General features: G+C 40.0%; 3 protein-coding genes across 7 annotated transcripts; 1 reads left to right on the top strand and 2 right to left on the bottom strand.

The window, feature by feature from the left end:
- Window positions 1–335: 335 nt before the first annotated feature.
- Window positions 336–11,791, bottom strand: LOC310810031 (Ig heavy chain Mem5-like). Of its 5 annotated transcripts, XM_083677616.1 has the most exons (8): window positions 11,725–11,791; window positions 10,920–11,228; window positions 10,283–10,561; window positions 2,580–2,678; window positions 1,691–1,721; window positions 1,440–1,480; window positions 1,018–1,067; window positions 336–541 (listed from the first exon to the last, which is right to left on the bottom strand). In XM_083677616.1, exons 1-8 carry the CDS (start codon window positions 11,771–11,773, stop codon window positions 461–463), a joined length of 939 nt encoding a protein of 312 aa, XP_083533742.1. In that variant the 5' UTR covers window positions 11,774–11,791; the 3' UTR covers window positions 336–460. The 5 variants fall into 5 exon arrangements, with proteins under 5 accessions (XP_083533742.1, XP_083533743.1, XP_083533745.1 ...); XM_083677617.1 differs by lacking the exons at window positions 10,283–10,561; window positions 10,920–11,228; window positions 11,725–11,791 and adding exons at window positions 2,969–3,247; window positions 3,648–4,048; XM_083677619.1 differs by lacking the exons at window positions 336–541; window positions 1,018–1,067; window positions 1,440–1,480; window positions 1,691–1,721; window positions 2,580–2,678 and adding exons at window positions 8,057–9,414; window positions 9,577–9,699.
- Window positions 11,792–13,419: 1,628 nt separating this feature from the next.
- On the bottom strand, window positions 13,420–15,512 carry LOC310809865 (polyadenylate-binding protein 1A-like; the record flags this gene model as incomplete). The annotated part of the gene is made up of 3 exons (XM_083677386.1): window positions 13,420–13,628; window positions 13,741–13,819; window positions 13,920–15,512. The coding sequence occupies 3 exons, from the start codon at window positions 15,510–15,512 to the stop codon at window positions 13,420–13,422; spliced, it is 1,881 nt and encodes a 626-aa protein (XP_083533512.1).
- A 3,359-nt stretch (window positions 15,513–18,871) lies between these two features.
- LOC310810033 (uncharacterized protein) lies at window positions 18,872–23,127 on the top strand. The gene is made up of 7 exons (XM_083677622.1): window positions 18,872–19,153; window positions 19,554–19,832; window positions 20,123–20,221; window positions 21,083–21,113; window positions 21,325–21,365; window positions 21,738–21,787; window positions 22,343–23,127. The coding sequence occupies exons 1-7, from the start codon at window positions 18,883–18,885 to the stop codon at window positions 22,421–22,423; spliced, it is 852 nt and encodes a 283-aa protein (XP_083533748.1). The 5' UTR covers window positions 18,872–18,882; the 3' UTR covers window positions 22,424–23,127.
- The last annotated feature ends 596 nt before the right edge of the window (window positions 23,128–23,723 follow it).

Below are 23,723 nucleotides of genomic sequence, written 5' to 3'. Positions count from 1 at the left end.
AGAGAGAAGAGGGGGATGGGGGCGGGGCATAGGGGAAGACGAGCAAGAGTGCTAAATGGTAAGTAACTGTGGTCTGTGGTCAGCTATACTGCTCTGAAGGCCACAGTCCTGCACCTGCACAGGAAAAAGCAGCGTTTCCTTATAGAACGCTTGTCTATTGCTTTACATTGTTCCATTGTCTTAAAATGGATGAAATAAAAAAATATTCATTTCATATTCATTTGTTCTTAAAGTCCAATATCCATGAAGACATTTTTAATATACCTTGCATTTTTCATGTCAAAAAGAGAGAAAAAGATATAAAAATGTAATACAAATGTATAATATACAATAAGATGGAAAATATGTGAATTTACAATGTTAATATGGTTGTCTGTACACAAGTTGGCTACATAGCATCATTCTGTTTACATCTCAATAAAAAACTAATCATGAGCAAATACATTGAAATTTATATTTTTTATTCCTCGAAATCTGACCGTAGAACTGTATTTGAGCGCTGTCCAAATCTAATCTCATCCAAAGTCGCATACTGGACCTCCTATGGAAAAATCAGTGAGAAGTTAATGTGGAAATAACTTAATGAGAAGTTCATGTGGAAATTATTATTAAAAAGTGAACACTTAAACCTGAGTGGATTAAATATTGTAAATATAGACCAAGACTCTAATTTAAGGAACTGTTTTGCTAAAAATGTTACTGTTGTGCTCATGTACAGTATAGTATGTTATTGTGGTGGGCATGTGATCTCTAGTTTCATATACATGGTTTAAGCGTTCAAGAAAAACTGTAACAATTCACTACTTCTATTTCTCTATTAAACAGAAGACATTTACAGTGTTGACTGTATCATCATGCCAAATGCACGAGTAGGCTACAGTATATGAGCAATTTCAAAGCAGTAAAAAAAATAAATAAAATACAAAATAATATATATATTAGATTATTTTTTGATTATTTTTTTTCACCTCCAAAAATGCAGCTTTTCCACAAAAATACACATAATCACTCACTCACCGTGATAGATGATCTGATGATAGCTGACTGCCGTGTTTCTCCACGTTTCCCTGAAAATGACATAGTCCGATCATGACAAAAATCGATGCAGACATTAGATCCTGCAAACTATTTGGATTTTCCTCCCATTTAGACTTATGTATCTTATGTTACAGTAAAACAAACATATTTGTCATCCAACAGACGTTATATTGTGTAACTGAAGAGGTCCAGGTTTCTACTGGGGGTGTTCGTCAGACATATAAGGACATTATAAGGCTTTATTTCAAAGCAATCTAAATTCAAGAATTGTTTTATGGATATCAGAAAACGTTTTCTATTAAAATACCACAAAGATGATGAAACCCTCTAAAGCCTTAGTGTTATTCTACTGTTCATATATTACTATATCTACATTTAAAAAAATTGATTTTTTTTTTTACCAGATTGATGTTGTCTGCTCTCAGTGCCTGCGGCTCTTACTCTGAAATGAAAAAAAAAGTGTTCAACCTCAGAAATCACAGCGTTTTTAGGAGCGCTATATTTCATGGTAACTGTTCTACTTGTATTTATAAGGAATTTTGGATGCTATTTTATTATGCCATTTCTAAGCACATACCTGGTAATGTCTTGACATTAAAAATAGCTAAATGCCTTTTCTAATAAGATGTTGGATTAATGGTCAGACACAAACCTTGTATCCACATCACCAACCATGGGACGCCCTGAAATGCAGTAGATGTACAACGTTTCAAATACAGGTTGAGGCAAATGAAGCATGCTGATTCAATAACAATGTCCATGTGCATAATCTTTCTTAGTTATGAAGTGCAGAGGGAGTAACCTGTATGACTACGACACCTAGTAGTTCTACTTAGTTTTATTGAATCTAAAAAATAAATTGAAAGTGGCAGGTCTGTAGAAACCGTGAGTAGCTGGGAAGAGGTAAAAAAAAAACTATACATCGTGGGTCAAAACAAAACTATAAAAGAAGTTTGACGTTGCAGCACAATCAAAGAGGTTTCCAGAACCACCACAGAGTCTGACTTGCGTGAAAGTTGACATCATGCAAGAATAATCAAACATATTCATTATCTCCAGCATCATACCAGTGTCTACATATGTGAAAATGGCAATTGTCTACAATTTGTGAACATTCTTTTAGATTTTAGAACATTTGTAGAGTTTAGGACAATGAGATTCCAGCTATGTGGCATTTTCGTAGTTGAAAATCATTTTTTATATACTTTTTTTCTACCCTAATGACATCATAGGGGGTAATTTCCAAAGGTTTTTCCTTCCTATCCTTTCTCTTATCTTTTTGACTACAGAACGTAGAAAATCGCTGTTTTCACTCACGTTGACACTGGTTGAGTCTTACCACATAGAGGTAGCACATTCCAATGATTAATTTGATTCGATTGGTTAATAAAACATTGTTTGTTTTGTTTTTTTGTTTGTTTTGTAGAATATAGTGCTGGACATTGCAGGTTAAAAATGGTGAAGTGTCCCTTTAAACAAAGTCCTCAAAGTAATTTGGTCCGTACACCTTACTGGCCTATTATTGATACAATTGAGCTTACCATGGTGCAGATAGACAGCGATGCTCACAGCCACTATTATGGTGAGGAGAGCAGCTACAGCGGCCCCATACAGGAGTACTGTGCACATGCCAGAGGAATCTGAGGAGTGACGGGATAAAATACAAAGGAATTTTACAGACCAATCAACACAAACTCTGTCATAATGAGGAGAACACACTATATGAGAGAATATCATGTATATCATGTACCAACAAGCCTCTATAAGAAAACATACTGTATCATTTTTTAACCTTTCATGCTGTAATCATTTCATAATTAAGTAGGAGTGCCCTAAGGTTGTGCTATGGCTGTAGCCCACAGCCTGTTAAGAAAGGTTGAGTACAAAAAAACAACATCAGAAGGATTTGTTTTTCAAAGACTGCCAGTACCTCTGTGCTGCACTGTTTTAGTGACATTCCGCCCTTCAAACTCCACCACACACGTACACAGCACCCCACGGCCCCACTCCTCTGCAGGGACCAGAATCTGGTTCTGAGTGTCAGTCCAGATGGACTCAGTGAGACCGCTCTCCTCTCTGCCATCGATGAGCCAGAACACACGGACCTGAGACGGGACCACTCCTGACACCACACACAGGAGAGGGACGTAGGGTCCGTCAACGTCGGAAGGGGAGAGAATTGTGATGTTTGGGGGTTGAGTTCTATTCTCTGAAAAGAAAAGAAGGCAGTTAAAAACAGGTAAAAAGATGTTGGGGTCAAAATGAACATTTCCGATACAGATACACAATAAAAAGGAGATAAGTAATATTCTATGCAAGCATGAGGGTATATTTGTAAGTTATAGTTAGTTATATAATAGGGCACTTTGCATTACCAAATCATAATGAAATTAGATAATCATCATGCATGAGATACAAACTGTCTAATATCATCACATCAAACAATCACACCGGTTATCATCAAATCATGATTGCTTTTTGAACACATGACCTCATCACCTTGATGCCTTATGCCTATATACCTTATATTTATGACGTTGATAAATGATCAAATATATGTGGATAAAAGCAGATGGCAGCATAGCCAGTCACATTAACTATAGTTGTACCTGTGATGACTACCTTTGATCCATTACCAGTGTAGACGATGTCGCTTTGAGATACTAAACAGAAGTACATGCCAGAGTCACTCACTCTGGCATTGGGGATTGTCAGAGAACATTTCTGTTCACTTTTCCCTGAGGATGAACCATTTTCCTCTTTGTTGTTTTTAGGGCTCTGGGCCCCTGTTCTGGGGTGAACTTTCAACCAGGACACATAACAGTAGGGCATAACAAGTTCCTTGATATTGCACTCCAAGGTTACTGTACCACCGGCCGTCATGATCACCAAACCAGGCGTCTGGGTCACGACTTCTGCATGTGTAGCTACAGAAGGAAAAAGGACACAAAACAAAACAAATCAGTTATTGTAAGCATATTTGTGGGATTTTCATAGCACTTGTTATACCAAGTTTGTTCCCTATTAGCCAAAAGCTCTAGAGAAAAAGGTTCTCCCTAGAACCAAAAGGTTATTCGGCGTGTCCCTGTAGCAGATCCCTCTGAACCCTTTTTGGAGCCATGTAGAACCTTCCGTGTGAGAATAGTTCTACATGAAACCAAAATGGGTTTTTCAAAGTGTTCTCCCACAGGCTCTTTTTTCTAATCCTCTAGGCCTACTTGGACCCACTGTGATTCCAAATAAATTAATCATCGGGTCATACAGTATAATAGGCCTACTTTATCTAACACGACACCGTCACTAAGTGAAAGTTACATTAAAGAGTTTTAAAAGAAAACAAGTTGTTGAAATAAAGTGTGTGACATATTTGCGTAATCCCCCCATAAAAGAGTAAAAGACTTGCCTTTCAGAAGATAGCTCCAACACAATAGTAGTAGCAGACCACCTGTCATGTTGAGAGGTGAACAGGATTTGAAATTACGTCTCCTGTTTGAGTCTGGTGGACACCTTGAGGACGTGATGTCCTGTGCGTATCTCAAAGAACAGACCGCAGTGACATCTCAAATGAACACAACAAAAGTTTTAAGTTTTAACTAACTGTGATCAAGAAAAGGTTATTTTCCAGCAGCAATTTAGGCCTACAATAAACTCTCAAATGTTGCTCTCACAGATGAAGAGATGAAAGCAACAGACACAACTGACAACAAGCAAAGATCAAGAAATTCTCACAAAACACTCCAAGGTGTAAAGTTTCACGTGTGCTTGTGTGCTTTGATACCAATGACAATGCTTGAAAAGTCGGTTATGGTGTGTGGATCTCATGGGGTTACTTTTAGGCCTCTCATAGATGGAATTGAATAATAATGATTATTAATCTGTCATTAGGCCTTTCATTCATACTGTATAAGTGTGTATATAGTATTGTATATAGGCCTATGAATATAGAGCTCTTGGTGAGATTATCATAAAAAGGTGCTGACTGATTAAAATAGAGAATGTAATATGATTATACTGCCTTACGACAACAAACAATGTATGTTTTTCATTATCATAATCATTGGTAACTTATTTTAATTTTGTTCTTCTTCTGATTAATTGTATTATTATCAGAATGTTCTACTATTATTATCCTCATTAGTCTAAGTCACACAACAAACTGCCATAATCCACGAATCAAACAATTTAAGAAATAAATCATAAAAAAGTGGAATAGTAGGTGGGTAAAAAATAAAGACTGGCTGAACAAGTTTGATGTTGTTTTCTTTGTTTTGTCTTTTGAATCCTTTTTAAAAAATGACAGGTGACAACTTGCAAGGCAACAAGCCACAAAGTAGGCCTAGGCCTAACCTAAATCTGCCAAAATCTGGAAGCACGTTGTGTTTAATTTGATAGAATTAAACCAACAGTTTATTTTCAATATTCACCAGTTAAACTGTTGTTTCATTTCATAGCGGCCTATTTCAGTGGAGCACACAAACTGAGTGCTCGTGATGCCGTGATGCTCATGAAACCTTGCCATTTATTTCAACCTGCATGGCATTGCTCGCCTTAATCTTATACCACAAAGAGGTTATGTGGGGTTGCAAACAAGCAAGCATAAATAGGCCTGCAACTTAAGGCTTGCACAATGTAGGCTACCTGTTTACAATTGTGGTTCAAGACCACCAAGCTTCGGAAACGTTTGAAGTAGCCTAGTATGTGGAAATGCTGACATTGCTGTACACGACAGTTTGAACATTACAGAGTCTGGAAAGCACCGAAGGGAGGAGATTTTACCATCAAAGCAGAAAGGCCCTAAGCAAGATTTTGTGCAAGGGGCCCTTCTCACAACTCCCACCCACTCTCTCCAGGGGCCAAAACGCTATATCACACACTCAGACACCTCTATCTACCTCTCACATCTGTGCTGCAGTGCACATGCACACATGCATACAGTATTGCTTCCTCACTCAGAAGCTCACACAAGTCTCATGAAAAGAGAGGTTATCACACAGTTTCTATAACTGTGAGGGACATTAAAGGCAGCAGCAGAGCCATTGTTATGTTATTTTTTAGGATTGGATTTATGATTTTCTGTTGGGAGCTCACTAACTGGCCACGGTGTTTACTCCAGGCATCTTAGAAACGGGCTACGTTTTTTTTATTCACTCGGACACGACTGTTAATGGGTCACGAGGACAGTACTATTAGTGGATCTATGTGCAATGGAAACAGAACGGGAGATTCTGTCCTGAGCTAGTTTGGCTCCAAACAGAAGTTCAGTGAAATCTGTAAAGCAGCACAGCAACTTTCACTCCTTACAGCGAGGGTGGGAGCACATCGTGCCCAGCCAAGGACAGAGATAGGGAGGTTGGTGGTTGGAGCATACCGTGTCAATAACAGATGCCACAAGTACTGTTTCCCACAGTCTACTTCCAACCTTCAAATCCCCGTTTTTCATTGGTAAAGGGAACCTGGCTGCAGCTCAGCATCCCCTGGTCAGATGATGAGCAGAGGGACCACGTAGGCCATGTCAGGGGCCTGCGTGAGCGGCTTGGAAACCAATTCCCCAGACCATGAACTGGGAAAAGATCACAGACTGTAAACAGAAACCAGATGAGAGAGTGACTGACTATAAACTATAAACTATAAACTTCATTCCTATACGTCCCAGACAACACGTCTTGCCTGTTGTCTCCTGGTTTGGACTGTGTCTTTGCCTAACCCCTGTCGGATTATCTGCCTTTCTTTGGACTGCCCTCTTGTGTATCAACCCCTGCCTATACTACCAGCCTGCCTGCCCTGCCTGCCTTCCCTGCCTACCTGCCCTGCCTACCTGCCCTGCCTGCCCTGGCCTAACTGCCCTGCCTGCTCTGCCTACCTGCCCTGCCTGCCCTGGCCTAACTGCCCTGCCTGCCCTGCCCTACCTGCCCTGCCTGCCCTCTCTGCTCTGTCTGCCCTGCCCACCTGCGTGCCCAGTCTACCCTGCCAACCTGCCCTGCCTACCTGCCCTGCCTGCCCTGGCCTAACTGCCCTGCCTGCTCTGCCTACCTGCCCTGCCTGCCCTGGCCTACCTGCCCTGCCTGCCCTGTCTGCTCTGTCTGCTCTGTCTGCCCTGCCTGCCCTGGCCTAACTGCCCTGCCTGCCCTGGCCTAACTGCCCTGCCTGCTCTGCCTACCTGCCCTGCCTGCTCTGCCTACCTGCCCTGCCCACCTGCGTGCCCAGTCTACCCTGCCTTCCCGTTTTCCCTTATTCAATAGTCTATTATTTTATACCTGTGTCCTGACTCTGTGTGCTGCACTTGGGTTCACTAGTTACTGATACGTTACAGCTTTTTCCTGTGCAGGTGCAGGACTGTGGCCTTCAGAGCAGTATAGCTGACCACAAACCACAGTTACTTACCATTTAGCACTCTTGCTCGTCTTCCCCTATGCCCCGCCCCCATCCCCCTCTTCTCTCTCTCTCTCTGTCTGGTATTGTCAGAGGGATTTGCTATTTGACGCCCTTTGATCAACAAAGTCCTGCTCAAACCATCTGTATGCTCTGTTTGCAGGCCAGCAGACTTGAAATGCAAATGCTAAATATAAGTCTTTTTGTATACTGACTTCTGAGAAATGGGCATACACACCTAAAACATGTTTACAGTGTGATACCACAATAAGGCAATGTATATCCATCACCCAAATAGTTTATTTGGTATTTATATCATTTTAACTAAGTTATATGTATTGTTCTGCTAACTGTTCCCTAACTGATATTCTTGCTGAGATCAGAATCTGAGAACATTATGTATATTTATATTTTAAAAAAAACACTGGACAGATGGGTGAAATACCCCGTCCAAAGAGATTGAGACAGATATTGAATTAACACTGCCATCTACTGGATCTTTGAGAACAACAAGCACATCATGGTGCATTTGCCATGATGATACAGTTGACATTAAATGTCTACATTATGTTATATAACCCTATCTCCCTGTTTAATAGAGAAATAGTGGTAGTAAACTGCTTATTGATGCAAATCATGTGATTTTCAGATAGTTCCTTAAATTAGAACCTTGGTCTATATTTACAATATTTAATCACTAGGGTGTAAGTGTTCACTTTTTACATATTAAGTGTGCAGCAACAGCTATGCCTGCATTTGAGCTCTAAAGTTATAATCTCCACATTAACATCTATTATGTTATCTCCACTTCTCATAGAGTTTTCCATAGGAGGTCCAGTATGCGATTTTAGAAGTTCAATGTATTTGCTCATGATTTGGATTTTATTGAGACATAAACAGAACGATAATGTGTAGCCTACTAAAACTTGTACAGGACAACCACATACAAACATACATTCTCATCCTTCCTATCTTATTGTATAGTATACATTTGTATTACATAAGAAAATGCGAGGAATATATGAAAAAAATATAGTTTTCACGGATATTGCCTTGAACATAAAAAACAAATGATATTAAACATTTTCATCAACAGAAGACAATGGAACAATGGAAAGCAATAGACAAATTCTTATAACGGGAAAACATTGTATAAAAAATCAGACCTCAGTCAACCTCATGTAATGAAATAAAAGATCAAAAAGACAAACTTGACAAACCGTAGGCCTATTCCAAATTGGTAGCTAGCCAACAAAAGTGCAGTGACAACAATAACGTTGTTATTGCCATGTTAAATAGTTTTTGCTGTGAAAATAACAGCTGTTAATTAACAATTTCCAACTCAGTTTGACAAACATAATATAATATCGAGCTCTGATCAAAAAGAAAAGGCCTGTCTTTTTGACACATGCGAACTGTTTCCTGTTTCCATTCTCACTCGTTTGCCTCTCTCTCTCTCTCTCTCTCTCTCTCTCTCTCTCTCTCTCTCTCTCTCTCTCTCTCTCTCTCTCTCTCTCTCTCTCTCTCGAAAGACGAACTGATAAAGAACACCAAACCATATATGTAATAATCTCGGACTACATAACACACCAACGCTTGTGTTTAATATTTTAAACACCTAAGTACTGTATACATAGGCCTACTTCAGCACAATGTAAATGTATCGTTACCTATCGAAAGTCGGTATAGCATCTGAAAATCCATCCTATTAACAGCGGGATGACGTGAAACAATTTGTGAAATTGCAAGGCACTGTATATAAGCACATCCAAAATGTATTGTCGCCTAGTTTGCAGTATGGGCCTACTGTATGTTGTGACCGTGTACATCTGATCCATGTGTGTTGTCTGAGCTGTTCCAACATGCTATACTGACTTTGTTGTGTGAAGTGTTCAAACTGTCCCAATGAAGGAGATGGTGCCATGGCGGTTCTCGCAATGAAGGCAGAATCCTAAAGACTCCTGTCTCTTTAGTTTGATGGACCTCTGTTGCTTTTCTTCAACATGCCTAAGAGATATAAGAGATGAAATGAAAAAGAGAGATGTACATGTGGGTTACGACTGCAAATCGTAGGGCTACACATTTAAAGGCTACACATTTAAAATAAATGAACAAATACATTTTAAAAGAAAGATATAGATAAGTTAGACAGATATACATCTATTACACCTGAATTGGTACTCTTGGCATATTGTGTTGTCCATACAGCCAGAGTCGTCAAAAATAGAACAGTGGAGGCAATCCCCAATACCCTGTGTAGACTCACTATGATGTAACACGTTGTTGAAAAGTCTGTGGACACAAAAGGTTCTTTTTTTAGCATTAAAGGTCATATCTGTGTGAATTACAAGAGCTGTATAGATAGATGTTGTGTTTAAATCTATTTGTATGTTCTTCTACCCTCTAAAGCCAATGTAGCATAATCACATAGATGGAAAATAGGTAGCAGACCTGAATATGAAATTTGAACATTTATTTATTTTTGTTTATTTTGTTCATTACTATCGGCTATACTGTACACTGTTCTGTACCATGGATGGGCAGCATTTCCATGTATTCCATGTATACATTTTTGTATACATTTTTATGTCAAAATCCATAATAGAATCAAATGTGAACTGCATGTAAACTATTTTGTTCACGTTCGGTAAATAATGCACCTGTAATGCATCTCTGCAAAAGCTGGAAAAAAGCAATAAATCACCCAAATATTCATAATGAAATTATTTTCTAAACACAAAGTATTGTATTTGACATTTGTGAAGAATCAGTATGCATTTTGAATAGATACATTTTGCCCATCCCTGCACAACCAATCATTTCATGTTTGACGATAGCCTACTGATACTACCACTAATAATTAAAGAATACTTACCTCTGTGCTGCACTGTTTTGGTGACATTCCACCCTTCAAACTCCACCACACACGTACACAGCACCCCACGGCCCCACTCCTCTGCAGGGACCAGAATCTGGTTCTGAGTGTCAGTCCAGGTGGGCTCAGTGAGACCGCTCTCCTCTCTGCCATCGATGAGCCAGAACACACGGACCTGAGGCGGGACCACTCCTGACACCACACACAGGAGAGGGACGGAGGGTCCGTCAACGTCGGAAGGGGAGAGAATTGTGATGTTTGGGGGTTGAGTTCTATTCTCTGAAAAGATAAGAAGGCAGTTAAAAACAGGTAAAAAGATGTTGGGGTCATAATGAACATTTCCAATATCCTGCACAAATACACAAATAAGGAGATACGTAATATTCTATGCATGAGGGTATATTTGTTAGTTATAGTTAGTAATACAGTATAATAGGGCACTTTGAATTGCCAAATCATTGCGAAATTAGATCATCATGCATGAGATACAAACTGTCCAATATCATGATATCAAACAATTACACCAGTTATCATCAAATCATGATTGCTTTTTAATACATTACCTCATGACCTTGTATGTGACCACAGCACTAGAAAAAAATGATATATTTAAATATATATTTATTAATCATTGTACCTGTGATGACTACCTTTGATCCATTACCAGTGAAGACTATGTTGCTGTGAGATAGTACACAGTAGTACATGCCAGAGTCACTCACTCTGGCATTGGGGATTGTCAGAGAACATTTCTGATTCCCTGAGGATGAACCATTCTCTTTGTTGTTCCTCATGCTCACGGCCCCTGTTCTGGGGAGAACTTTCATCCAGGACACAGAGTGACAGTAGACGGTAAAATCATTGACATCGCACTCCAAGGTCACTGTACCACCAGCTGTCATGATCACCAAGCCAGGCATCTGGGTCAGGAATGCTGCATATGTAGCTACAAGTAAAAAGGACACAAATACAAAACAAATCAATTGTTGTAAGCATTTTTTGTGTATTTTCAAAGCATGTATTATACCAAGTTTGTTCCTAACTAGCTATAAGCTCGAGAGAAAAAGGTTCTCCATAGAACCAAAGCATTATCCGGCGTGTCCCTGTAGCAGATCCCTCTGAACCCTTTTTGGAGACATGTAGAACCTTCCGTGTGAAAATAGTTTACTACATGAAACCAAAATGGGTTATTCAAAGGGTTCTATAACAGGCTCTAGCCAAAGAACCCTTGTGTCTAAGCCTATAGGCCTACTTGGACCCACTGTGATTCCAAATAAATGCAGCATCGGGTCATACAGTGTAATAGGGCTTCTTTAGCAAACATGAAATCGAAGTGAAAGTTCCATGGTGAAAGTGTTGTAAGTTAGTTTTTATTCAAAATTGTTGAAATAAAGTGTGTGACATATTTGCGTAATCCCCCAATAAAAGAGTAAAAGACTTGCCTTTCAGAAGATAGCTCCAACACAATGGTAGTAGCAGGCCACCTGTCATGTTGAGAGGTGAACAGGATTTGAAGTGTGTCTCCTGTTTGAGTCTGGTTAACACCTTGAGGTGTTATGACCTGTGATGTCCTGCACATATCTCGAAGAACAGACCACAGAGACATCTCACCGAAAATGAACACTGGAGTTCAGAGTTTTAACGAACTGTGATCTCGAAAAGGTTATATTACAGTAAAGTCCTCCAATAAACTCTCAAATGTTGCTCCCACAGAGTTAAAGAGGTGAGAGCTCTTGACCATCAAGCTTTGGAAACTCTGAGGTAACCCGGTACATGACAATGCACAACAGTTTAATCCTGGCAGGTTGAGTATGGCCCGTGCCTTTGGGTGGCACTAATGAAGATGTTGTCACGACAACCAGCAAACTCCCACCACCCCAAAACCCACACGAGAAACACATCATACTCAGACACTGTGTAACACCTTCTTTCTACCTCTCAAAGCTCAAGTGCTCAAGCATGCATGCATGTGTGACACCAGTCAATTTGTACTGAGTGCAACTGCAGACCAGAGTCAACATGCCTGTAAACTATGAGGCAAAACTATGCTAGTGGAACTGAGTTGAGATCTAGGTTGAGATGATAAACTCCCTCCCCTAAAGTTTAAAGACCCACAGCCTCGCCATCAAATTGCTTTTCGGTGGCATACAGTAGCTGGTCAACATTGGGTGTTTCGGAGTCACTTGTGTTGTCAATTCAGAGGATGCAAAATCCAGACCCTGTATTATTCTGTCCTGTGTGTGTGTGTGTGTGTGTGTGCGTGTGCGTGTGTGTGTGTGTGTGTATGTGTGTGTATGTCATGTCTGATCATCTGGAGGTACAACTAGTGTCTATAGCAGAGCTGGAAAGTAATAAATATCAACTACTCTCATTACGGCAGATTGGACCATTGGGCTGGCAGGTTCTGTAGCCTCATGGTTAGAGTGGCGAGCCAGGTTGCTGGTCCGATCCCCGGTGCAGACAGGAGGGCGTGAGCCTGATGGGAGCCAGCCACTAGAGGGTTGCTGGCATCACATTCAAAAGTGCCTTCCACTGTGCCCTTGAGCAAGGCACTTAACCCCCAATGACTTCAATCACGCTACACTGCGACTGAGAGATAATTTCCGTTGAGCAATTAATGGACAATAAAAGTTTGATTGTATTGTAGTACTGTAATTTAGTCAATTCTTCAAGGATTTGTACTTGAGTATTCTTGAAAGTCTGTAATTGTACTTTTACTTGGGTATGTTTGGTGTTTTGTATAAAGTGTTCTACTTTTCAACTTTTTTTTATAATATATAATAAATAATAATAATAATAATAATGATATAATAATCCATGACAGATTTCGATGATATCTACACTGTAGTAGAATCATACCAGCATTCGTCGGCCTCTTAAGGTTTTTAACTAAAAATAACAGTGGTGGCCTGGTCCGTAGCCAGAGGTCATGCACAGCACAACCGGTGTTGGCGTTCAAATTTATTTTATTCAACCCTGGACCTTGAAAATAAAAATGGACAGTCATGTTTATTTTGGAATGAAATTGTTTATTAATTTTGCAATGCTTTGAGAGTTATACGTTCTCAATATTAAAATGCTTTTCTTATTATTCTTTGGTGAAGCAGGTTTCAAAGTCCAGATCTCGATCCTTCATCTTAGATGCTTGGAACTCCAGCTTTCTGTGCAGCCATCTCAGCATGGTGGGCCTTCAGCACAGCGACTGCTTCATCCACCTTGGAGCGTAGGGACTCTGGGGAGTCCAGCAGGTGGAGCAACTCAGAGTTGTCCATCTCCAGCAGCATGCCAGTGATTTTCCTAGCCTTCTCGGGTTGCATGTTCAGGATGGATGGGAAGAGATATTCACCTGAGGGAGGGGGGCAAGGAGGGGGGTCAGTGTCATGGCTCATCTTTCTGAGGGCATAAAGAGGGGGACCATTAACAGTGTTACACCTCTGGTCCCACTACAATGGACTCACCCAGTATTTGTTTCTGGTCCTGGAGAGGAACAGTAGCCAGTATGGAAGCAGTCAGAGGCTCCTGGACCTGGACAGCAGGCTGTAGGGGAACAACGGAGAATTCAGATTCAATCAAATTATATAACATTAGACATAAGAAATATTTATCAGAATACCATATCTGAGAGTGAGATGTTTACCTGCTGCTTGGGGACCTGCTGCTTGGAGTTGCGTACACCTGTTGCATTCTTGTACTGGGCCACATCGCCCATCAGGGCTGCATCTGCACTGGCAGGACGTCTGGAGGTCTGGGTAGCCATGTGCTGAGAGGTCATCATACGGGCCACCTGAGAGGACCTAGGCTTCATGGCATTGTAGGTATGAGGCCTGGGAGCCATGGGATGCATAGTGTTGGGCAAGTTCTGGAAGTGCTCGGGTCTCACACTCTGGGTTACCCAGCAAGGAGTGGGTCTCAGCTGAGCCAGCTGGTTGGTGGAGTAGTAGGCAGTATGTTTCTGGGCCTGTGGAATGGCAGACATGAAGTATCCAGATGGTTGGGCAGGCTGGTAGGGGTTGATGACTAGGTTGGGCACGGTGCAGACGCTAGCCATCCTCTGCATGTACTGGTTGGTGAAGCGGGCCTGGCGCTGTGCTTGGCGCTCCCCCCTGCGCTGGGCCAGGGCCACGTACAGGCGTTTGGTGGCCATGATGCGACCGTTCATCTCAGTCACAGCCTTGGTGGCCGCCTCAGGAGAGGAGAAGCACACAAAGCCAAAGCCCTTGCTCCGTTTACCCTCCATCATCACCTTTGCACTGGTGATTGTTCCGAAGTGGGAGAACTCCTTGTGCAGGCGCTTGTCGTCCCAGCCATCATCCAGGTTCTTCACATACAGATTAACTCCTTGGTATCTGGTCGTGCGGCCCTGCTTTATCTGCTCAAACTGGCGCTTCAGCTCAGGCTGGCGCTCTCCTTTTTTCTGGGCACGGCCTACATAGACCTGTCTGCCGTTGATCCTTTTTCCATTCATATCATCAATGGCTCTCTGGGCTACCTCATGCTTTTCAAATTTAACAAAGCCGAAACCCTTGGACTTTCCATTATCATCAGTCATGACCCGAATACTCAGGGCAGGTCCATATTTTTCAAAAATTTCCTTCAGCTTAGCGTCATCCATTGCCTCTCCAAAGTTTTTGATGTACACATTAGTGAACACTTGGGGCCTGGCTCCAAGTTCACCTTGTCTTTCTTTGCGAGATTTGAAGTGTCCAATAAACACTTTTTTGCCTTCTAATAACGTGTCATTTAGCTTCACAATGGCTCTTTCAGCAGCATCCTGGGTGTCAAAGTGAACAAAGCCGTAGCCTTTTGAGCCATTCTCATCACAAACCACCTTGCTAGAAAGGATGTTGCCAAATTCAGAGAATGTGTCGTAGAGGACCTTGTTGTCAATAGACTTTTCCAAGTTCTTGATAAAAAGGTTGCCAACCCCACTCTTCCTCAGAGAAGGGTCACGCTGAGACCACATGATACGCATAGGTCGTCCATTAAGAATGTCAAAGTTCATTGTGTCTAGGGCACATTCAGCATCAGCTTGCTGTTGAAAGTTTACATAAGCATATCCAAGGGATCGGCGAGTGATCATGTCCCTGCATACTCTAATGGAGAAAATTGGACCACTGGGGCTGAATTTCTCATACAGCATTGGCTCAGTGACATCCTGGTGGAGATCGCCAACATACAAGGAGGCCATTGAGCAGGGCCCACTAGGCCCACTAGGCCCACTAGGATTCATTTCTGATGGAGGTGCGTACTCTCAGGCAGCATGAGGGTGTCAGGCTGCATTCTCCAGAAAAACGTAGGCGATGATTCACTCCTTTGACTGTTTCCAATTCCAGTGAGAACATAGAATGTATCAATTAATCAATCCATGAGACTTTATTGAGGTATTACATTTCATACATGTATACAATGCATTGCGCTTGACAAAAACGATTAAAATAAGGCACATACAGTATGGCAAAAATATTATAGACATAAAAATACAGAGTAAAAAACAAAGTTTGGATTCACAATAGTGGACTTAAAATAGCAAAGTGAGAGACTAATGCAATAAATGTATGTAAAATGCCCTCCAGTAGCTATAAATGTAGCTGTGTGTTTGCACTTTTGCTCACTCACGCTTTCAACAATGATGTTGTCTTCTTTGTAGTTGGATAAATGATAGGTCTTCTTCTTCCTTGCCTTATTCCACGGTTGTTGGTTTGCTTGGAAATCAAGTCCTGCTACAAGTATATATTTTAGCTTTCTATGTAATTCCTAATAACAAAATATGTGCAGAGACTAGCTGCTGAATGACAGGTAATACTTGTAATGTTGACCTGGGACCCAGACACCCAGTTATATGGTCATCGTTTGTTACATCATTGTCATTATCAATTGTTACATGTGTCCAGAGAGTTTGGCCCAGTCTGGCCCATAGAGATAGAACACTGAACCAGGAGCATTGTGATGCATTTACATGACACCACATCATTCCATGGCAGCCATTTTAGCTACCCAGATGGAGTTTTCACCAATTGCAGTTTATGGAATTACTTGAATATGAAACAAATCTAGCAAATGGAACAGTGTAAAAGGTGGCCAGACCATAGATATAGAACACTGGTATACTGTATCTACATGGGCCAGACTATCTGTATGTATGACTCTATACTGTATCACTTTTTAATTTAAAAAGGAAGGAAGCAAGGAAAAGAAGCAAAGATGACACATCATTTCTCTTTACTAAAAGAGAAGAAGAAAATGAGCTGCTAAATTGAAACATTTTGAAATTGTTGGGATATTTGTGCAGTGAGATGTTTGATTTACAAGATATAGAGATGTTGTTTGAGCATGCCTTTCAAATACAGTCCCTCAAAGAAATGAAATCTGACTCATTAAAAAAGCAACACAAGATGAAGATTGTCAGTGGAGGGGGACACAGTCAAAACAAAACTACTGTTTTATACAGAGTACCCTACCCTGCCCTGCCCTCTGCCGATTCTACTCACACATGAATATAAATGTAAGCAGATCACAGTACACGAGGACTCTGATTGTAACTGCTCGATCATCACGGTAAACATTTACCACACAGGTACAATCATGGTGCAAGGCTCACAAAACAGTCTGGACAACTTCCAGCTGAGCTTCGATACACTAAGAGAGCAAGCAAACACACACAACCAAGAGCCAGAAATAACCACTCTGGACAGAGCAGCGACTCCACCCTCCCTCATCAACCATGGATACAAGATCACTGGTGAGACGGACTGTATGTTTAACTCCTGTGTGTGTGTGCGTGTGTGCGTGTGTGTGTGTGTGTGTGTGTGTGTGTGTGTGTGTGTGTGTATGTGTGTGTGTGTGTGCACTGCAGCACAGATGTGAGAGGTAGATAGAGGGGTTTGAGTGTGTGATATAGCGTTTCTCATCTGTGGGTTTTGGCCCCTGAAGAGTGGGTAGGAGTTGTGAGAAGGGCCCCCGCACAAAATCTTGCTTAGGGCCTTTCTGCTTTGATGGTAAAATCTCCTCCCTTCGGTGCTTTCCAGACTCTGTAATGTTCAAACTGTCATGTACAGCATTTCCACATGCTAGGCTACTTCAAACGTTTCCGAAGCTTGGTGGTCTTGAACCACAATTGTAAACAGGTAGCCTGCATTGTGCAAGCCTTAAGTTGCAGGCCTATTTATGCTTGCTTGTTTACAACCCCACATAACCTCTTTGTGGTATAAGATTAAGGCGAGCAATGCCATGCAGGTTGAAATAAATGGCAAGGTTTCATGAGCATCACGGCATCACGAGCACTCAGTTTGTGTGCTCCACTGAAATAGGCCGCTATGAAATGAAACAACAGTTTTACTGGTGAATATTGAAAATAAACTGTTGGTTTAATTCTATCAAATTAAACACTGTAATATTTGTTTGCGCTTCCAGATTCTGGCAGATTTAGGTTAGGCCTAGGCCTACTTTGTGGCTTGTTACCTTGCAAGTTGTCACCTGTCATTTTTTAAAAAGGATTCAAAAGACAAAACAAAGAAAACAACATCAAACTTGTTCAGCCAGTCTTTATTTTTTACCCACCTACTATTCCACTTTTTTATGATTCATTTCTTAAATTGTTTGATTCGTGGATTATGGCAGTTTGTTGTGTGACTTAGACTAATGAGGATAATAATAGTAGAACATTCTGATAATAATACAATTAATCAGAAGAAGAACAAAATTAAAATAAGATATTACCAATGATTATGATAATGAAAAACATACATTGTTTGTTGTCGTAAGGCAGTATAATCATATTACATTCTCTATTTTAATCAGTCAGCACCTTTTTATGATAATCTCACCAAGAGCTCTATATTCATAGGCCTATATACAATACTATATACACACTTATACAGTATGAATGAAAGGCCTAATGACAGATTAATAATCATTATTATTAAATTCCATCTATGAGAGGCCTAAAAGTAACCCCATGAGATCCACACACCATAACCGACTTTTCAAGCATTGTCATTGGTATCAAAGCACACAAGCACACGTGAGACTTTACACCTTGGAGTGTTTTGTGAGAATTTCTTGATCTTTGCTTGTTGTCAGTTGTGTCTGTTGCTTTCATCTCTTCATCTGTGAGAGCAACATTTGAGAGTTTATTGTAGGCCTAAATTGCTGCTGGAAAATAACCTTTTCTTGATCACAGTTAGTTAAAACTTAAAACTTTTGTTGTGTTCATTTGAGATGTCACTGCGGTCTGTTCTTTGAGATACGCACAGGACATCACGTCCTCAAGGTGTCCACCAGACTCAAACAGGAGACGTATTTCAAATCCTGTTCACCTCTCAACATGACAGGTGGTCTGCTACTACTATTGTGTTGGAGCTATCTTCTGAAAGGCAAGTCTTTTACTCTTTTATGGGGGGATTACGCAAATATGTCACACACGTTATTTCAACAACTTGTTTTCTTTTAAAACTCTTTAATGTAACTTTCACTTAGTGACGGTGTCATGTTAGATAAAGTAGGCCTATTATACTGTATGACCCGATGATTAATTTATTAATTTATTTCCTTCTGTAGCTACACATGCAGAAATCGTGACCCAGACGCCTGGTTCGGTGATCATGACGGCCGGTGGTACAGTAACCTTGGAGTGCAATATCAAGGATGTTGTTATGCCCTACTGTTATGTGTCCTGGTTGAAAGTTCACCCCAGAACAGGGGCCCGGAGCCTTAGGAACAACAAAGAGAATGGTTCATCCTCAGGGAAAAGTGAACAGAAATGTTCTCTGACAATCCCCAATGCCAGAGTGAGCGACTCTGGCATGTACTTCTGTTTAGTACCTCACAACAACATGGTCCACACTGGTAATGGATCAAAGGTAGTCATCACAGGTACAACTATAATTAATGTGACTGGCTATGCTGCCATCTGCTTTTATCCACATATGTCTGATCATTTATCAGCGTCATGAATATAAGGTCTATAGGCATAAGGCATCAAGGTGATGAGGTCATGTGTTCAAAAAGCAATCATGATTTGATGATAACTGATGTGATTGTTTGATGTGATGATATTAGACAGTTTGTATCTCATGCATGATGATTATCTCATTTCATTATGATTTGGTAATGCAAAGTGCCCTATTATATAACTAACTATAACTTACAAATATACCCTCATGCTTGCATAGAATATTACTTATCTCCTTTTTATTGTGTATCTGTATCGGAAATGTTCATTTTGACCCCAACATCTTTTTACCTGTTTTTAACTGCCTTCTTTTCTTTTCAGAGAATAGAACTCAACCCCCAAACATCACAATTCTCTCCCCTTCCGACGTTGACGGACCCTCCGTCCCTCTCCTGTGTGTGGTGTCAGGAGTGGTCCCGTCTCAGGTCCGTGTGTTCTGGCTCATCGATGGCAGAGAGGAGAGCGGTCTCACTGAGTCCACCTGGACTGACACTCAGAACCAGATTCTGGTCCCTGCAGAGGAGTGGGGCCGTGGGGTGCTGTGTACGTGTGTGGTGGAGTTTGAAGGGCGGAATGTCACTAAAACAGTGCAGCACAGAGGTACTGGCAGTCTTTGAAAAACAAATCCTTCTGATGTTTTTTTTTTGTACTCAACCTTTCTTAACAGGCTGTGGGCTACAGCCATCGCACAACCTTAGGGCACTCCTACTTAATTATGAAATGATTACAGCATGAAAGGTTAAAAAATGATACAGTATGTTTTCTTATAGAGGCTTGTTGGTACATGATATACTTAATATTCTCTCATATAGTGTGTTCTCCTCATTATGACAGAGTTTGTGTTGATTGGTCTTTAAAATTCCTTTGTATTTTATCCCGTCACTCCTCAGATTCCTCTGGCATGTGCACAGTACTCCTGTATGGGGCCGCTGTAGCTGCTCTCCTCACCATAATAGTGGCTGTGAGCATCGCTGTCTATCTGCACCATGGTAAGCTCAATTGTATCAATAATAGGCCAGTAAGGTGTACGGACCAAATTACTTTGAGGACTTTGTTTAAAGGGACACTTCACCATTTTTAACCTGCAATGTCCAGCACTATATTCTACAAAAGAAACAAAAAAACAAAACAAACAATGTTTTATTAACCAATCGAATCAAATTAATCATTGGAATGTGCTACCTCTATGTGGTAAGACTCAACCAGTGTCAACGTGAGTGAAAACAGCGATTTTCTACGTTCTGTAGTCAAAAAGATAAGAGAAAGGATAGGAAGGAAAAACCTTTGGAAATTACCCCCTATGATGTCATTAGGGTAGAAAAAAAATATATAAAAAATGATTTTCAACTACGAAAATGCCACATAGCTGGAATCTCATTGTCCTAAACTCTACAAATGTTCTAAAATCTAAAAGAATGTTCACAAATTGTAGACAATTGCCATTTTCACATATGTAGACACTGGTATGATGCTGGAGATAATGAATATGTTTGATTATTCTTGCATGATGTCAACTTTCACGCAAGTCAGACTCTGTGGTGGTTCTGGAAACCTCTTTGATTGTGCTGCAACGTCAAACTTCTTTTATAGTTTTGTTTTGACCCACGATGTATAGTTTTTTTTTTTACCTCTTCCCATCTACTCACGGTTTCTACAGACCTGCCACTTTCAATTTATTTTTTAGATTCAATAAAACTAAGTAGAACTACTAGGTGTCGTAGTCATACAGGTTACTCCCTCTGCACTTTATAACTAAGATAAAGATTATGCACATGGACATTGTTATTGAATCAGCATGCTTCATTTGCCTCAACCTGTATTTGAAACGTTGTACATCTACTGCATTTCAGGGCGTCCCATGGTTGGTGATGTGGATACAAGGTTTGTGTCTGACCATTAATCCAACATCTTATTAGAAAAGGCATTTTGCTATTTTTAATGTCAAGACATTACCAGGTATGTGCTTAGAAATGGCATAATAAAATAGCATCCAAAATTCCTTATAAATACAAGTAGAACAGTTACCATGAAATATAGCGCTCCTAAAAACGCTGTGATTTCTGAGGTTGAACACTTTTTTTTTTCATTTCAGAGTAAGAGCCGCAGGCACTGAGAGCAGACAACATCAATCTGGTAAAAAAAATAATCTATTTTTTTAAATGTAGATATAGTAATATATGAACAGTAGAATAACACTAAGGCTTTAGAGGGTTTCATCATCTTTGTGGTATTTTAATAGAAAACGTTTTCTGATATCCATAAACCAATTCTTGAATTTAGATTGCTTTGAAATAAAGCCTTATAATGTCCTTATATGTCTGACGAACACCCCCAGTAGAAACCTTGACCTCTTCAGTTACACAATATAACGTCTGTTGGATGACAAATATGTGTGTTTTACTGTAACATAAGATACATAAGTCTAAATGGGAGGAAAATCCAAATAGTTTGCAGGATCTAATGTCTGCATCGATTTTTGTCATGATCGGACTATGTCATTTTCAGGGAAACGTGGAGAAACACGGCAGTCAGCTATCATCAGATCATCTATCACGGTGAGTGAGTGATTATGTGTATTTTTGGGGAAAAGCTGCATTTTTGGAGGTGAAAAATATCAAAAAATAATCTAATATATATATTATTTTGTATTATTATTCATTGTTTACATTTTTTTTTTTTTTTCTTTTTTTACTGCTTTGAAATTGCTCATATACTGTAGCCTACTCGTGCATTTGGCATGATGATACAGTCAACACTGTAAATGTCTTCTGTTTAATAGAGAAATAGAAGTAGTGAATTGTTACAGTTTTTCTTGAACGCTTAAACCATGTATATGAAACTAGAGATCACATGCCCACCACAATAACATACTATACTGTACATGAGCACAACAGTAACATTTTTAGCAAAACAGTTCCTTAAATTAGAGCCTTGGTCTATATTTACAATATTTAATCCACTCAGGTTTAAGTGTTCACTTTTTACATATTAAGTGTGCAGCAACTAAGTGTGCAGGTGCTATGCCTGCATTTGAGCTCTGAAGTTATAATTTCCACATGAACTTCTCATTAAGTTATTTCCACATTAACTTCTCACTGATTTTTCCATAGGAGGTCCAGTATGCGACTTTGGATGAGATTAGTTTTGGACGGCGCTCAAATACAGTTCTACGGTCAGATTTCGAGGAATAAAATATATAAAGTTCATTATATATGTATTTGCTCATGATTTGTTTTTTATTGATATGTAAACAGAATGATGCTATGTAGCCAACTTGTGTACAGACAACCATATTGTAACGAACGGCGGGGTAGAGTAGCTTGCCTTAAGCGGGTATCGACACTGTAAATTCACACATTTTCGATCTTATCTTCATGGATATTGGACTTTAAGACCAAATGAATATGAAATGAATCATTTTTTATTTCATCCATTTTAAGACAATGGAACAATGGAAACAATAGACAAGCGTTCTATGAAGAAATGCTGCTTTTTCCTGTGCAGGTGCAGGACTGTGGCCTTCAGAGCAGTATAGCTGACCACAGACCACAGTTACTTACCATTTAGCACTCTTGCTCGTCTTCCCCTATGCCCCGCCCCCATCCCCCTCTTCTCACTCTCTCTCTGTCTGGTATTGTCAGAGGGATTTGCTATTTGACGCCCTTTGATCAACAAAGTCCTGCTCAAACCATCTGTATGCTCTGTTTGCAGGCCAGCAAACTTGAAATGCAAATGCTAAATATAAGTCTTTTTGTATACTGACTTCTGAGAAATGGGCATACACACCTAAAACATGTTTACAGTGTGATACCACAATAAAGCAATGTATATCCATCACCCAAATAGTTTATTTGGTATTTACATTATTTTAACTAAGTTACATGTGTTGTCCTGCTAACTGTTTCCTAACTGATATTCTTGCTGAGATCAGAATCTGAGAACATTATGTATATTTATATTAAAAAACACTGGACAGATGGGTGAAATACCCCGTCCAAAGAGATTGAGACAGATATTGAATTAACACTGCCATCTACTGGATCTTTGAGAACAACAAGCACAGGGACACAAGACTGAGGTCTAATTACTGAACACACTGTTTGAAATAGACCTGCAACAGGGATGCAATGAAGGGTAGTACATTGCTATAATACAATTTAAATACACTGCTTTACTCATATACTGTAGCCTACCGCATTTGCCATGATGATACAGTTGACATTAAATGTCTACATTATGTTAGATAATCTTTTCTCCCTGTTTAATAGTGAAATAGTGTTATTTGATGCAAATCATGTGATTTTCAGATAGTTCCTTAAATTAAAACCTATATTTACAATATTAAATCCACTCAGGTGTAAGTGTTTACTTTTTGCATATTAAGTGTGCAGCAACAGCTATGCCTACATTTGAGGTCTAAGGTTATAATCTCCACATTAACATCTATTATGTTATCTCCACTTCTCATACAGTCTTCCATAGGAGGTGCAG

This window comes from Argentina silus (assembly GCF_951799395.1).
Source record: "Argentina silus genome assembly, chromosome: 9".
NCBI classification, from domain to species: Eukaryota; Metazoa; Chordata; class Actinopteri; order Argentiniformes; family Argentinidae; genus Argentina; species Argentina silus.
The sequence above is the reverse complement of the archived record's forward strand: the minus strand, read 5'-3'. Positions and strand labels throughout refer to the sequence as shown.